We start from the raw sequence: 15,701 nt of genomic DNA on the forward strand, positions 1-15,701 counted from the left end.
GTGAGTGTGCTAGGTTTCCCTCTGTTGTAAGAGGCTGTTTTATGCTGATGACACAGTATTTGTGGCCTTTGTTGAATTCGAACAATCTTGAGGGAAAACCTACAAGCGCTCCTTTTGTGGGAGAGCAGACTGCCTGACACACAAGGGCAGCAAAGCCTCCATTGTATCTTCCCCGAAAGACTGATTGGGAAAGCCCTCTTTCTCCTCCTGCTTTCTCTTCCAAACTGCAGTGCGTCAGAACAGCCCAAGTTGTCCACTAGAAAGTAATTCAATTTGATTTGCTTTCACTGTATCATTCTTTTAGGTGTGAGATTCTGTTCTGTAAATGTAAAGCAATATATAGGGTCCTAGGAGTTCCAGTATTGAGTCAGGGTGACACTGACCATTAGCCATTATCAAGACATTTTCCTGCCTAGTTCTTAGCATTATTTCCAATACTCTGAATATCCTAAAATTCCGCTGCCTTGAAAAAGCAATAATGAGCAACATAATTCATTTCATTTTTACATTAATTTGTTGGTGTGGCATACACAGTCAGTATTACTTGTGCATTTCAAACAAGCATTCTTAACTTTAACCTGTTGGATTTGATATGTAGCTCTCCAGATATTATTTTAGATAGACAAAGAATTTTTAATATTTTAACTTAATTTTCACTCATGATGGTCATTTAGTATGTCATTTGGGGTCTACTTTATGCTTTAAAGATTGCAGTTTCTGAGTTATGGATCAGAAGGGTTACTTGATTTTTAGTTTGATCTAATATCATTATCCACGCAAAGCACACCTCCTTTTAAAGGTCATTCCAAGTAGGAATCTCTTCTGAATATTTTTATGTGATACTCACTTTATGATATTATTTTATATACAAGTATCACCACTAAAATGTTTGAACATCTACTTTGGTTTATTATTTCCTAATTCATTTATTCAATACAGTGCACTAAGCTTTTGGTACATAGGGATAAGTTTCAAAGTTTAAAAAATAAATATGGTACCTAAGCTTTAATATATATTAAAATAAAATACATATTTATGTAATAAATATATTGAAATATACACATGTTCAGTAGCTCATTTTTCCTGGATTACATATTAATTCTTTTAGAACTTCTAAAAGTTCTACAAAGAATACAGTAGTTTGGGAAGAGTTTTGAAATTCTTTAGATTTTCAATTTCTCTTTTAGGACATTACATATTGCTATATAGTACATTATTATAAAATGTAAAAACATGCAAATGAATCTGAAGACAAGTTTTTAATTTGTAATTATTAGCTAGAAGTAACCTTGATAACAATTTTAAAATAAATGATGAGATAAAGTTCACAGGAAAGTATCTAATTTGTTCATTTATAGTTAAGATACAATTTTAAATTCTTTTTAATTATCCTTTCTCTCTCTTTTCCTTGGTATACCCTGTTTTCCTAGATCCTGTAGATTTTATCTTGTTTTTCTTTCCTCTGTAATCTACCAGTACAGGAATTCTCCCTGTGGACATGGCTGTGGGTGGTCCTGGGAGCTGGTCCCCAGTCCCCTGATCAGCAATTCAGTTTTAAGTTTTATTCTGTATTGAAAAAAAAATGAGTGGAAAGCTGTATATACACCCATTTGAGGTCTTCAGTGGAAAAGCTACAAATCTAGCCTCCTTGCCGGCAGTGTTGTGGGCAGGGTGGAGAGAGGGGCAAGGGGTCTGCTGGAAAAAATGAAAGCGGAGGCCCTTGGGACCTTCCATTGAGTGTGGTCACTATACAGCCTGCCTTATTGCTTAGTTTCAGTTTCCATTGAAAAGTTCAAACAGGAGCAATTCCTATTTGATTTTCTCCCCAATGGAAAATATTAGACGCTAGCTAAGTAGGCCAAAGAGAATGAAGTGCCTAAATAGAAAAGATGGTAGGGGAAGTGAGTCAGTAAGAGAAATTTAATAGAAAAGAGGAGAAAGGAAATTTCCAATTGATAAGAAAATATAAAATACCTTGGGCTCCAGGCAAAAAAGATAGTAATTTTTTGCTGAGGCCCCCGCTTCCTCTCTCTCTTGTTTCTGGCCCTTGTTGCCTCTCATCCGGACTGTCGTTGCAGCTGCCCTCCTGCCTCCACACTCCGCTCATGCAACTGGTGCAAGGCGTTGCTCACCTGTCAGAAAGTTTCAGTGGCTACCCACTCAATTCCTGAAAAAAGCGCCAATTCCTTAACATGGTAAATTAGTGCTGGCCACAGTCTGGGTCCGTCTGACATGACTCCCACTCCTTTTTTCCATGCTCCCTTTCCTCCAGCCACTCGAAGCTACTAACTCCCCCACGTACGCCTTCTGACCGTTCACCCCACACATGCCAGATGGTCCCTTCAGCCCAGAAGTGCATGGTCATCTGTACTAGTTGAAATCTTCTAATCACGCCAGCCTAGAAGCCCTCCCTTCTCTAGACTCCTCTGTCAGTTTGTGCCTCCCTAATGTCTCTTACTAGTTATTTGCACATGCCTTGCTTTCCCTATAAGGTCTGAAACTTCTTGAGCACTTTCCTCTTATTTCCTCTGTAGTGCCTAGCATATTGCCTTCTTTATACTCCTTGGGTAGCACAAATGTATTGGATAAATGGTAGCAGGAAATCTCATTAGGATCAGATAGTCTAACACACATTTCAGATTTTTATGCCTGATTTTACAGTTTCTTCTCACTTAATGTCTGTGGGTATCTATCTGCCTAGTGCCCCAAATCAATTACATGATAGGAAGGAAGACCGAAGAAATCAGGCCTCCTGAATGCCTTTTTGTAGATTTCCTGTCTTAGGAATGTACTTGCCGTCCTAATAAATTATATACATCTAACTGCCAATGATATTTAGATGCTTTTTAGCAGTAGACCAAACATTGCAAATATTCTGCTGGTGATGCATGTGGGGAGAAGTATTATGTTTTTCTCCTACTTAACTTTTCTGTGTGAACTAAATCCAAATGTATCTGAATTTTTGTAATTCAAAGAAAATATCTGTGCCAACATTTTGGGAACAAACAGCTGCCAAGTGAAACCTGACAGCCTGTTCCTCAGTGACATCCAGTCATTAAGCGCTGTGTACGCAGAGCGAGCAGCTACCTAGAACTGAGCTCATATGCAAATGTGAGCACTGCTTAATGAAAACTATGTGGCATTCATTAAAAATTCTTTAGAAGCTATGAAATTTTCAAAAAAAAAATATAGCTGAACTTGACCTTACGTACCTCGCCTTATTTTTTTTGTCATTTCCAGCTACTAGTCTTTCCAAAGAAAATAACTTTCTTGTTTCTTTAGCGCTCTCTGTGCCGCAGCTTCATTCCCCATCGCTGCTGTAAAAACTGAAACGGGTCCAAACACCACTGTTGTTCTTCTCTTTTTTCTGTAGGTGATATTTAAACATCAAAGATACTTCGGTACTTTTATGTTAGAGTGTATACAAGACCAAATTTTCCTTAAAGGTTATTTGCTGTCCAGAATGTTTTTTGGTTTTTGTTTTGTTTTGTTTGTTTTTTGCTCTGTGCCTTCTTTTTCTAGAAGTCCTCTGAATGGTAGGTAGCCTTTTGATGACTGGCAGTTGTGTGGAGGAGGAACTGGAGTGCGACCTTATTGGTAGGTTTTTTAAAAATATTAAGATATATAAAAACAACCAAAAAAAGCTCTCCCTTAATTCTCCACCAAAAATCATGTTGTTCTCTGGCCAGGTGGCTCGGTTAGTTGGAGTGCCATCCTATACACTGGAAGGTTGTGGGTTTGCTCCCTGGTCGGGGTGCTCACTAGAGGCAACCAATGGGTGTCTCTCTCCTTCTATCTCTCTCTCCCCCTCTTTCTCAAATCAATGTACATAATCCTCAGGTAAGGATTTTTTTTTAAATTGTATTGTGATAACCAATAACCTTGGAAAACTTTTTAAGTACTTTATGAGGGCTCCTCCTAAAGATAAAACTGAGAAATAATGCTTTTATCAAGAGACTTCTATTGTTTGTCAATTCCTATGCAAATCCTTAATGTATTTATTTTAAGGACTAAGTAGGATAGCTCTTACAGAATGTTTTCAAAGTTTTATTTATTCTGTTAATTAGGAAAATGTTTCATGTAATTGACCTTTGATTATATCTTTTAAAAATTTATATGTGATAGGAAAGAAAATATTAAGTTTCTATATCATGTAAATCTTTTTCCTAACACATCAGTTTTATTTTCTTGTATTTAATAATCATATAAAACATTGTTTATTCTCATATAAACATATCCTAAAGAAACAGTAATTATTATGTTTTGGAATACTTGCTCAGTTAACTGATTTTCTTAGTTGCACTTTGTGGGTAGGAGTGAAAATGGAAAATATTTGATGACCATGAAAGAAATCTAAATATTACCAAAAGTGGCAATACTATATGAATCAATTTGAATCTGAATCAGGAGACTTAATTGGTAAAAGCTACAATAAATACATACTAGGAAAAATAGAACAAAGACATTTTCTGTAAATTCAAAATGTTGAAGGTGTTTCTGATTTGATATATATGATCTCATAAGGAGAGTGTATTAAATGGACTGTATCATCAAACTGCTATTTTGTTCTTTATCAAAATAAAAAAAATAAAGAATGGCCATTTGGGTCAAAAATAATGTGACAAACCAAAATTAGCTTTAATTACTGTCTAGCCATAAGAAGGAACAAACTATCGGCCAAGACCAAGGTTCTTTGATCTCACATTTCAACCGTTTTGTCCTCCAGATGAACGAAATGGTCTTTTCTCAAATGTTCACCAGGCCTTTCACCATTTGATAGGACAATTATTTTTAAGAAGGTTGAAAATGTGATCTGGAAAACCACACTGACTCTATGTGGCATATTTGCTATTCTTAGCTGGGTTGAATAAGCTGGAAGTGGATGAATAATGCAGGTTAGAAAGAAAACAGATGCTAAATGTTACAAATAGGAAGGTTTTCCAGCACGGAGACGTTCATTTTAGGACGCGATTTTTGTTGGCACTTTTGGCATTATGACGATTATTGTTTTTCCCTCCAGCTGTTACACATCTGCATAGAAGGCTGGGGCAACTGGCGTTGGTCAGAGCCCTTCAGTGTGGACCATGCCGGGACTCTCATTCGAACCATTCAGTACAAGGGTCGAACAGCTTCACTCATCATCAAGGTCCAGCAGCTCAGTGGAGTGCAAAAGCAGGTGAGCTCCTTTGTGTTCACAACCCAGACGGCCCTTAATTGTTTGATGTACTTAATGGGAGGGAAACTTAGAGAAATGAAAAGAACAACAAAAAGAATCACAGTGGTATGCCTAGTTATACCTACTACAACCATGCACCTGAGTACCTAATAAGTGCTTGTTGATGATCCTGATGATGATGGCGATGGCTTCAGACGCTTTGTCCCAGTCTTTTACAAGAGCTGCTAACGAGCAGTAAAATTTACTGATTTTAGTTTCACCTCTTCTCCCTGTCACCACCTACCTTCTGGTGGAGGTGCTAATGAGCTGTGAAATGGCCAAAAGGCCTTTGTTGAGAAGGAAGAGAAGCAAAGGGTGCTGGGGACTCTGGATGACCCAACAGCGGGTCACCAGGAGTTGGTTCTCATGCGTGGATGGATCCTCTGCAGGGAAGTGTTGCGATGCTCTCCCGTGACAGAGTGGGCCTGGGTCTCCAGCAGGCCTTCCCTCCCTAGGAGTCAGTATTAACTGCAGTAAAAATTCACTGCAGTCTAACTCTTGGCATATAAAACCTCGGCTCTCAGCACATATTTTTACGTATTTTATAAAACTTCCTTTTGGCTGTTTTTGAAGTTCTAAGACTGCAAAGGGGAAAATATCTGACACTTTTTTTGTGTTCTTAAGATGTGAAAATGTGGTTTTTTAAAGATGTTTTTCAAGCACGGAGCATATGACAAGAGTAGAAAGAAAAAAAGGAAGTATTAAAATCTGAAAACTGGCTTCGCTGCACACATAATAACTGGATTTGTCTTAAGAGTTTTAACATACACATCTGCATCTGGATTGTAAGAGTCCATCCGGAGCTTATGTGAACTGAGGACATGATAGAACAGCACTCAGTCCCTGGAAAAGGAAAACAGGAACCTTCTGTAGTGAGCAGCAGGGGCTCTACTCCATTGCTCAGTGCCAGGGGGTAAGTAGGAAGCCACTGGCAGGTGAGCAGGAGGGCCCACACCTACTCAGGGAGCTGGATGGCATGTTCTCATTGTGGGCAACAGAAGTGACGTGGGAACTGTAACCGAGGAGTCTCGAAGAAGAAGCATGGAACGGTCTTCCCAATCAGCTGATTGGCTACAATGAAACTGGGTAAAATGAAAGACACCTTGAATGTCTTAAATTGCAAAGTCTTATTTACCTAACAATGTGTGCAACTACTAGTGGGAAGAGGGTTTAGAGGTTTCATTAAGAGGGTATGACTTGAGCTGGGCTTTGGAAAACATGTAGGATTTGGATTAAGGGAAGGCATTTCAAGTAAACAGTGAACGGACCAGCCTAACTAGTATGACCTTTATGCTGGAAAGTCCTAAGAACAAGAAGTGTCACGGACTCCCATCTGCCCTCAGAACTCTCAGCAAATATCTACCTAATTAATGCAGACTGGTTTTATGATTCTACCACTTACGGTCTTCCAAGAATGCCTTGTTCACCTTCTCATTCATCAGCATGCCTGGGAAGTGGTTGTTCAGCATTTTTGAATGCTCCAGATAATGAGAGGCTCATTCCCTCTTATAGCAGCCCTTCTATTGCTGGTTACTTCCAGCTATTAATGAAGGATTTTTCCTAATTTTGAGTCAAAATCAGCACCATTTAGCCAGTTTTTACCATTCCTCCAAACATGAGGTGAGCAGAACAATCACACGACACCTCGTTGCAAGGATTCCTCTCTGTATTACAGCCCTTCAAAACCACTAGGGGAGCTGGGATGTTTCCCCTTAGTTTCATTCTCTCTAGGCTGTGGCTCTCAAAGTTGGGAGTGTATCACAGTCCTCTGGACAGCTTGTTACAGCATAGGTCTCTGGGCCACACTCCCACAGTACCAGATTCAGTAGGTCTTGGGTGTGGCATATTCATTTGTGTTTCTAACAAGTTCTCAGGTGGTGCTTCTGGTCCCAGAGCCACACCGACTACCGCAGCTCTGGTCTAAACGTTCCCAGTTCATTCAGCTCTTGTGCATGTGGTTGCTAGACCATTTACCAGTTAGTGGAATGGCAAGGTTCTTCTGTGAAGAAATGGTTTTCACGGTGTGTGCTGGTGGATAAGGTCACAGGCAGTTTGGCTGTCTGCCCTTGCCAGCTGTGAGATTCAGTTTTTTAACCTTTGTGAATCACTTCCCTCACCCTTAAGGTCGGGATACTCAGTGTGCCTTCCTCAGGAAGTTAGTGTGAGGATTAAATGAGTTTGTGCAGAGCGCAGTGGCATAACCCGATGAACTTCCATGGCGATTACAATAATGAAGTATGCCGAGGCAAGGGTCGCACTAGTTGGACTTGCTTTACTGCAGTAGTACCTCATTCTTTCATGAATATTGCATACTTTCAAGAAATACTAAATTTCAGGGATAAATTAATATATACAATGTTCCTGAGCGGAAAAGACATATTACAGTACTATAAGTCAAAAAAAATTGTCACGAAAAATACATTAAACAAAATTCTCACAAGTGTTACCTATCTTTTCTTTTTAATTATAAAAGATTTCCCAGAACTAGTACTTATTACCTATATGATCTTAGGCAAATTTCTTTTGTTTTTAATTTTTTTTATTGTCCCCCAAGGACATTTTTTTCATTATTTTTTAAAAAGAGAGAAAGGGAGAGAGAGAAATATCCATGTGACAGAGAAACATAGATTGGTTGCCTTCCATATGGGCCTGGCCAGGGCATCAAGCACATAACCTTTCAGTTACAATGCTCCAAACAATTGAGCCACACCCACCAGGGTGACAAATTTCTTAATCTTTTCATGGTTTTATTCTTTTTGTGAAAGAAAATACACAGTAAATGTTAGTTCACTCTTGTTATCTTTATATTAACTATTTTTTTAAGATTTTATTTATTTATTTTTAGAGAGGGAAGGGAAGGAGAGAGAGAGAGAGAGAGAGAGACATAAATGTGCGGTTGCTGGGGGTCATGGCCTGCAACTCAGGCATGTACCCTGACTGGTAATCAAACCTGTGACACTTTGGTTCGCAGCCCACGTTCAATCCACTGAGCTATGCCAGCCAGGGCTATGTTAACTATTATAAAATATTTCTGAAAACACAGAAAACTCTAATGAAGAAAGTTAAAATTAACCATAATTCTACCACCCAAAGATAAATACTATTACTACTTTAGTAAAAAATAGTGTTCTTTTTCTTTTTTTTTTTCCTATGTAGATATTTTTAAACAACTTGAGATCTGACTACAATAATTTTTCAGCTTGGTTTTTTTTATTCATTTAACATTATATATGCTTATGTTCTCATGTTACCCAAAATTCCTGAAATTTTCTTTTGAATGGTTGCATAATAATTTACCAATTGATACCTTGAAACACACTAGACATTCTCTTGTTGTTAGGTTTTTAGGTAATTTCTAATTTGTCACCATAGTAAATCCTTAAGTAAATGTCATTGTGTCTAAACAGATGTTCAAGATCTGAGTCTCTGCCTAATACAGGGTCCAGCAGAAGTAATACCTGCTTGAGTATGGTTGGTAGGGTAATGAGTATAATAATTTACGATTTTAATTTGGACATTTCACCTAAAACATCGTATGGTGTGCTTGAGTGTGATATTGTTATGTTAACAGAATTACATGCTTATGATTTTGTAATAAAAGATTTTATAATAAAAAAGGGCATTATTTGTGCCAGATCCTGTATAATTTGCTATAAAATTTAATTACCTGTGCAAAGGGTGTGAATGTTGTTGTCGTAGTTGATGCATATTCCCAAACTAAAAAGATATATTTTATTCTTTAACCAAAATTTATTGTTTTGTCTCACCAGATTCTTGTTAGGGCTACAGTATTTTTTTTTATTTGTTTTACTGTTTTTCAATTACAGTTGTCCCCAATTACCCCCCATCACTCTCCCCTGCACAACTCACCGCCCACTTCCCACTCTCATTCCTCCCCCCATTATCTGTGTCCCTGGGGTCTTTACACATGTTCCTTGACTTGACCCTTCCCCTTCTTTCCCCCGTTATCCCCCTCATCACTCCTCTCTGGTTACTATCAGTTTGTTCTTTATTTCCATGTCTCTGGTTCTAGTTTGCTTGCTTGTTTGTTTTGTTGATTAGGTCTCACTTATAGGTGAGATCATATGGTATTTGTCTTTTACCACCTGTCTTATTTCACTTAGCATAATGCTGTCCAGTTCCATCCATGCTGTTTCAAAGGGTAGGAGTTCCTTCTTTCTTTCTGCTGCATAGTATTCCATTGTGTAAATGGACCACAGTTTTTTGATCCACTCACTTACTGTGATGGGTACTTAGGCTGTTTCCAGGACTTAGCTATTGTAAATAATGCTGCTATGAACATTGGGTTGCATAGGTTCTTTTGGATTGGTGTTTCAGAATTCTTAGGGTATAATCCCAGCAGTAGAATTGCTGGGTCAAAAGGCAGTTCCATTTTTTTGAGGAAATTCCATACTGTTTTCCACAGTGGCTGCATCAGTCTGCATTCCCACCAGCAGTGTACTACGGTTTCCTCTTCTCCACAACCTCACCAACACTTGTTTGTTGATTTGATTATGATAGTCATTCTGACTGGTGTGAGGTGGTATCTCATTGTGGTTTTAATTTGCATCTCTCTGATGGCTAGTGATGCTGAGCATATGTCTCTGGGCCCTTTGTATGTCCTTCTTGGATAAGTGTCCAAGTCCTTTGCTCATTTTTTAATTGGATTGTTTGTCTTCCCGGTGTGGAGTCATGTGAATTCCACTTTATATATTCTGGAGATCAAACACCTGTCTGTGGTATCATTGGCAAATATATTCTTCCATACAGTTGGTTCCCTTTTCATTTTGCTGATGTACTCTTTGGCCATGCAGGAGCCAGAACTACAGTAATTTTTTAAATAAAACTAAATATATATTTATCCCTAAACTTCTGCTGATTTTCTTAGTTTTTCAAACCATTAGCATTTTTTAAAAGATTTTATTTATTTATTTTTAGAGAGGGAAGGAGGGGAGAGAGAGAGAGAAACATCAATGTGCGGTTGCTGGGGGTCATGGCCTACAACCCAAGCATGTACCCTGACTGGGAATCGAACCTGCGACACTTTGGTTCGCAGCCCGAGCTCAATCCACTGAGCTACATCAGCCAGGGCTACCATTAGCATTTTTAAAAAATCTTAATATAAAGAGGAATTCAAATCAAGACTAACAAAAATAATTTTCATACATTCCAAGTTTAAGGAATTCTTTTCATCATTTTTTCTGTTAATGTCAAATATACATATTTTAAGACATCTTGTGCCAAATCACAATTCAGAATTTTTCCAAATGTTGTTTGTACCATTGAATGTTGATAATGATTTTCTGTGGGGACTGCCTCTCACACTTTTGTCCGTTTCTACCCTATTTATAATAAATAAACCTAAAAAAAAGTGGAGTGTAGCCAAAGGAGAAGGACAACTTGGAGAGCAATAATGGCAGTGCAGCAGCCCTCACGTGGCATCTACCTTTTTAAAAGGAAGTGTCGTTGTCCGCCTAAAAAACTGGGGAAGTCCATTTGCCATTCCCACTGTCACGAAGGGCACATACACACTTAATCCATACTTTGAATGTTAGCATTTCTTGTAGTTTAATGAGATTGAGCTCTCTGGTAGGGCCATTTTAAAATCTTAGGGTAGTAAAAAGCGGAACACAGGGACAGCACTTCATTTAACCTCGCAAATGAAGCAAATGAGTATGGTTTGTGCTGAACCTGGGTGACGTTGAAAGGTCAGGAGAACACCATGCCAACCGCAGACAGACTGCCGTGTGTACCGACATTGTGAAAAACCTTTCTAGTCAATGTTTTGTAGCCTCTCGTCCTCTCTCTCTCTTTCCCCCTCTTTGTCATTCCCTCCCTCCTTCCCTTTCTTCCTTTATCCCTCTTCCTCTTGCCCACACACACACAAGCAAAAGTTTACAATAGCTTTTTCAATTGGAGTTAATATTTTATTGTCAGGGTAGGTCAACATTCAGATTAGTTCTACTTAAAGTATTATATATCAGAGACACAGGATCTCCTCAGTTAGCCAGGTTAGGAAGGAAGATCGGAACCAAGCTTCCAGAAGAGCCTCATGGATTCCCGCTACCCTCCTGTCTTGGCTTCTTTTCTTCTGCCCCACCTGGGCCTGGAAATCCGCAGGAAACCTCAGCTGCCTAATTACCAAGCCCCATTTGGAGAGATGAGTGTGTGTAGCTCCCTGATGTGCCCTGACCACATTCCTGTGCCCCGATGAACAGAAAAGTGACTACAGCTCACCTGAACAGTGACTGGCTCCCTGTGCTCTGCTTTTCCTGTACTCCTCAGTTCCCCAAGCAAAGGAAAACTTCTTGGGAACTTCGCACGGTCCACAACTGCTCGTGCACGCGTATTCGCTTCCATTCTTCCCCTCCCTTAACTGAGGAAAGCTTTACCATTCTAAAAGCCTAAATGTACATATGTATGTGTGTGTACATATTTGTATCTTTATACATACACTTTTAATCATGGTTAAGATATCATTTTCCAGTGCATCTGGTGCTCTGGAGTTATTCTTTAATATCACTATTCTTCTTGGCACTGATCTAATAAGAGTTCTGAAACCTGCTAAGTAAAATCAGATGTGGAAATCTTCAGTACACATCTTTGTGGCTTTGGGGAAAGAGGGGAATTAGTGTGAAACCTGGAAATGTGTATTAAAGAGAAACCCTGCATTTAAAAAAAATTAAGTAGCTGTCTTCAACTGATAAATTAATCTTGAAATTCTAACCGTAATTTGCCAAATAAAGGCATCGTAAGTGTTGCCACTTTGAGGAAAAGCAGGCGCGGCTCTCCCCGCACTCTGCGTGGGAGCAGCCGCGAGCGTCACCGAGGAGTGGCCATTTTGGATTTCCCTTCATCTAAGTAGTGTTCCCTCCTGGCCACTTTTAAAGGCTTTCTTTTTATCAAATTTGAAAGCCTATTTAACAGGCTTTATAGTTGAAAATGAAACTATAAAACCCCACCAAGAATGATCTCTGTCTTTAAACAAAGTGAGTCCCAGATGGTTGCAGAGATTCTGTGGTTTCTGTGACAGACAGCAAAATTCTCTCCTAAATCTCCGGGGGCCCAGAGGTTCTGAAGCAAGAGCAGCGTGCAGACACTGCCGGGCCTGGGCACGTCCAGCACGAGGGCAGGGCTCGGTGCTGCCTCGGAGCTTTCAGAGGTTGCCTTCGAGCCAGGTGATGCTGTGGCATCATGAGAGTTCTCACAAGTGTCCCAGAACCTCTGGCACATACTTAAAAAAAAAAAATCTTGCTCTCTATTTCAGGACTCATAGTTCAGATGAGTGTTATGTTTGCTATATTGAAAACATTGTTTTTAAAAAATTGTAATGAACAGAGTATCTGGTTTTTACAGATGTATTGCTTCTAAAGAAAATTCAAAGGAATAAATAGTTGAAAAAGTAGACATTTAAGGAAATGCTATACCTCACTGTTCAAAATATAGTTTAGATAGTTATTCCTGTTTGTGTAAATAGTAGTTCATTAAAAATGATGGTCACAAACTATTCTTAATGACATAGGAGAATATGTCAGTCAGGATGTTTTCAGCTTAAATTTACAAAATAGGCTTTTTCATCTTCCAAGCAAGTTAATGAGGTGGACACTTTTATTGTTTCCATTTGACTTTTATTATCTCACGTAATGAGAAGGAAAAATGCAGGTCCGGGGCTGGTCAGGTAAGCAGCTCAGGGCCGCATCTGCTTCTCTGCCATCCTACTGGGTTTGCCCTCCCGGTTTCAGGGTGGCTGCAAAGGGGTATTTGTATCTTCTCATAACATCTTCCATGGCGGAAAAGAGGAAGGGCTTTCTCTTCTCAAAGTGCTTCCCTTATTATCAAGGAGTAAAATCTTTCCCAGAGCCTTTTAGCAGTCTTTCCCTTTTCATATTATTAGCCAAAACAGAGTCCCATGTTGACCCCTGAAACTAATCATTGGCAAAGTGAATTACCAGGCTTAGTTTATAGCAGTGATGATACAGTCTCTGGGGCCATGGGAGGCATTCACCTTCCCTGAGTATGTGCTGTTTTCTGAAACCTAAACCACACTAGGGTTTTTAATAGCAAGAGAGGGGAGGAGGGACCAGCTATTTGGAACAAAACCAGTGGTGTCTGCCAGGTTTACATTATGATTGGCAGCCTTTATGCTCTTTTTATAGTTTCTAAGTCTTCTTAATTATTAGTAGGTATTAATTTTATGAGAAGATAGACCATCAGGGTGATTATCAGCTCAGGCTGTGGGCCAGCCTGGGTGATACTAGGCAAGGTATTCAACATTTCTGTGCTTCCATTTTCTCCTTGTTACAATGAGGAGTCAGGAGCACCAATTTTGTAAGGTTGCTGTGAGGTGAAAAGAATGAATTTGTGAAAATGCTTTTTATTAGTCAGCGTTCTTCAAAACCAGTAAGTTTTAGATATGCATGCACAGATACTTGTACACATGCTGTATGCGTGCACGCAGAGAAAGGGAGGGAAAGGTGCATGCTGAGTGTTCTTCCCCGTCATGGTGAGCATTCATATTACAGAAAGGTTTGCTTTCTAAAAGTAGTCACTTTGTAAAAATAAGTTTTGCATTGTCTTTTCAATTTCGACCAATTTAAGAGATATTTCTTAATACCTACTATGAACTGTACTCTTAGCTGGATGAAGAGTTAGATAATCCATGGGTTTAATGGATTTATAACCTGTGTTTCATCAAGATACATGCTTCTACACTATAGGAAAAACCTGAATAAAATCAAATATAATTAGGCATCTGTGTTAACAGTTGTTTGTATTATCAGTTTGTGCAGAGATCTCTTGTCGCCTAAGAATACAACAAACCCTTCGAAATCAGCTCCAGGAAATGTGTTGGTTACAGTTGTCCTCTCAGCTACCAGAGCTGGGGCCTTTTTCTCAGTCCCCATCCTTTTTTCCTGTGACATCATCTGGTACCATTGACCACCACCTCTCAGTCAGTCTCTTCCCCTGTGGCTTCTGCAGCATTAGTCTCCTGGTTCATGACCACGCTCCTTCACCCCTTGTTCTTCAGCCCCTTCTCTGGCCTCTGCCCCGATAGCTGTCCCCTGTGCGTTGGTCAGTTGCTGGGTTTGAGCCGCTACCCTCTTTTCCAAATAAGCTACCTTCTATCTGTGTCCATTTGCAGGGCTATTGTTTCATAAGTCTCTTATCTCCAACCTCAGCTTCACTCACAAACCCTCTGCCAGTACTTCGAGCTGGGCCTGGCCTGGACCCCACCCGTGTGTCGGTCCTTCCAACGCTGTGAACTCAGCAGAGCCAAACCCCTCTCCTCTCAAGCCTCTTTTTCTTCTTGTACTCTCTAATAAGCTAATGACTTTTTTCTTTTCATTAAAAGGAACACAAGTTACTCTCTCTGAATAACTACATGTTTCCAGTTCATGAAATCTGAACTGATGAGGCCTTATCTATCTATTGTCTTTAAGATCATCATCTGTGGGAGACAGATCATCTGTAGTTACTTGTCTCAAAGCATAGAACTGAAAGTCGTTCAGCATTACGTTGGTCATGATGGACAAGCTGTGGTTCGGGAGCATTTTGACTGCCTCACCGCCAAGCGGAAATTGCCTTCGTACATTCTAGAAAACAGTGAACTGACGGAACTGTGCGTGAAGGCCAAGGGAGATGAAGACTGGTCAAGAGACGTGTGCCTGGAATCCAAGGCCCCTGAGTACAGCATCGTCATTCAGGTGTGCGAGGTGCTGCAATCTAGACGAGAGCAGCTTTAAAATTAAACATTTCTCAATATGCTCTTTATTTCATACAACACTTTCTATTACAAGGGGGTATATGTAAAAGAAGGGAGAACTGAAATAATACAAAGAGGCTTTGAATATTACATCCCAACTGTTTCCTTCCCACCCCATGACGGCACGTTTGTCTCTGGTCCAATAGGCCTTGTAGCCAGGACGCTGCCCCTCCCAGACTGAGAGCGTTATATCTTGGGAAAGACTGTGATGCACAGAGCTCTGGCGGGAGGGGAGGGGGCAAAGGGTGTCCTCTCCGCTTAATGATCTTCGTGTCGATCTGTTACTTTTGTACCTCTTCCTCTCCTTCTGCTGTCATCACTGTCCTTCCCATAAAGGACAAATCATCTCTTTCGTTCTCCCACCCAGTCCCGTGTCAGTCTCTCCTCACAGATGGAAGTTTCTCCGTCTTTATGGAAAGAGTTGGCCCCAGTAACTCACTGCACATTCACTCTGCCATAATGAAGTCTGCTTTTGCTTAGTTTTCTTTTTTTGTGGCTTTTTTCTATAACTTCAGACTTTTTAATCCTCCAAACCAACATTATATCTGTGCCTTATGTTGATTAATTAGTAAACTCGGGTTTAATGGGACCCTTTCCTATCTCGTGTGCAGGTGCCATCTTCAAACAGTTCCATTATTTATGTCTGGTGCACAGTTTTGACTTTGGAACCCAACTCTCAAGTGCAACAGCGAATGGTGAGTGCTTTCCAGTCCTAAAATATGG

The 15,701-nt window shown here is 39.8% G+C and overlaps 1 protein-coding gene across 2 annotated transcripts in view; it reads left to right on the forward strand.

The window, feature by feature from the left end:
• Positions 1 to 15,701, forward strand: part of VPS13B (vacuolar protein sorting 13 homolog B) — a 699,511-nt gene that overhangs the window by 621,507 nt on the left and 62,303 nt on the right. For both annotated transcript variants that reach the window (XM_045861171.1, XM_045861172.1), the window contains exons 44-46: positions 5,021 to 5,176; positions 14,656 to 14,919; positions 15,590 to 15,673. In XM_045861171.1, the coding sequence (XP_045717127.1) occupies positions 5,021 to 5,176; positions 14,656 to 14,919; positions 15,590 to 15,673 (504 nt within the window). The remainder of the gene's footprint in view (positions 1 to 5,020; positions 5,177 to 14,655; positions 14,920 to 15,589; positions 15,674 to 15,701) is intronic.

This window comes from Phyllostomus hastatus, unplaced genomic scaffold (genome assembly GCF_019186645.2).
Source record: "Phyllostomus hastatus isolate PE091 unplaced genomic scaffold, TTU_PhHast_1.1 phas_scaffold_21, whole genome shotgun sequence".
Taxonomy (NCBI): domain Eukaryota; kingdom Metazoa; phylum Chordata; class Mammalia; order Chiroptera; family Phyllostomidae; genus Phyllostomus; species Phyllostomus hastatus.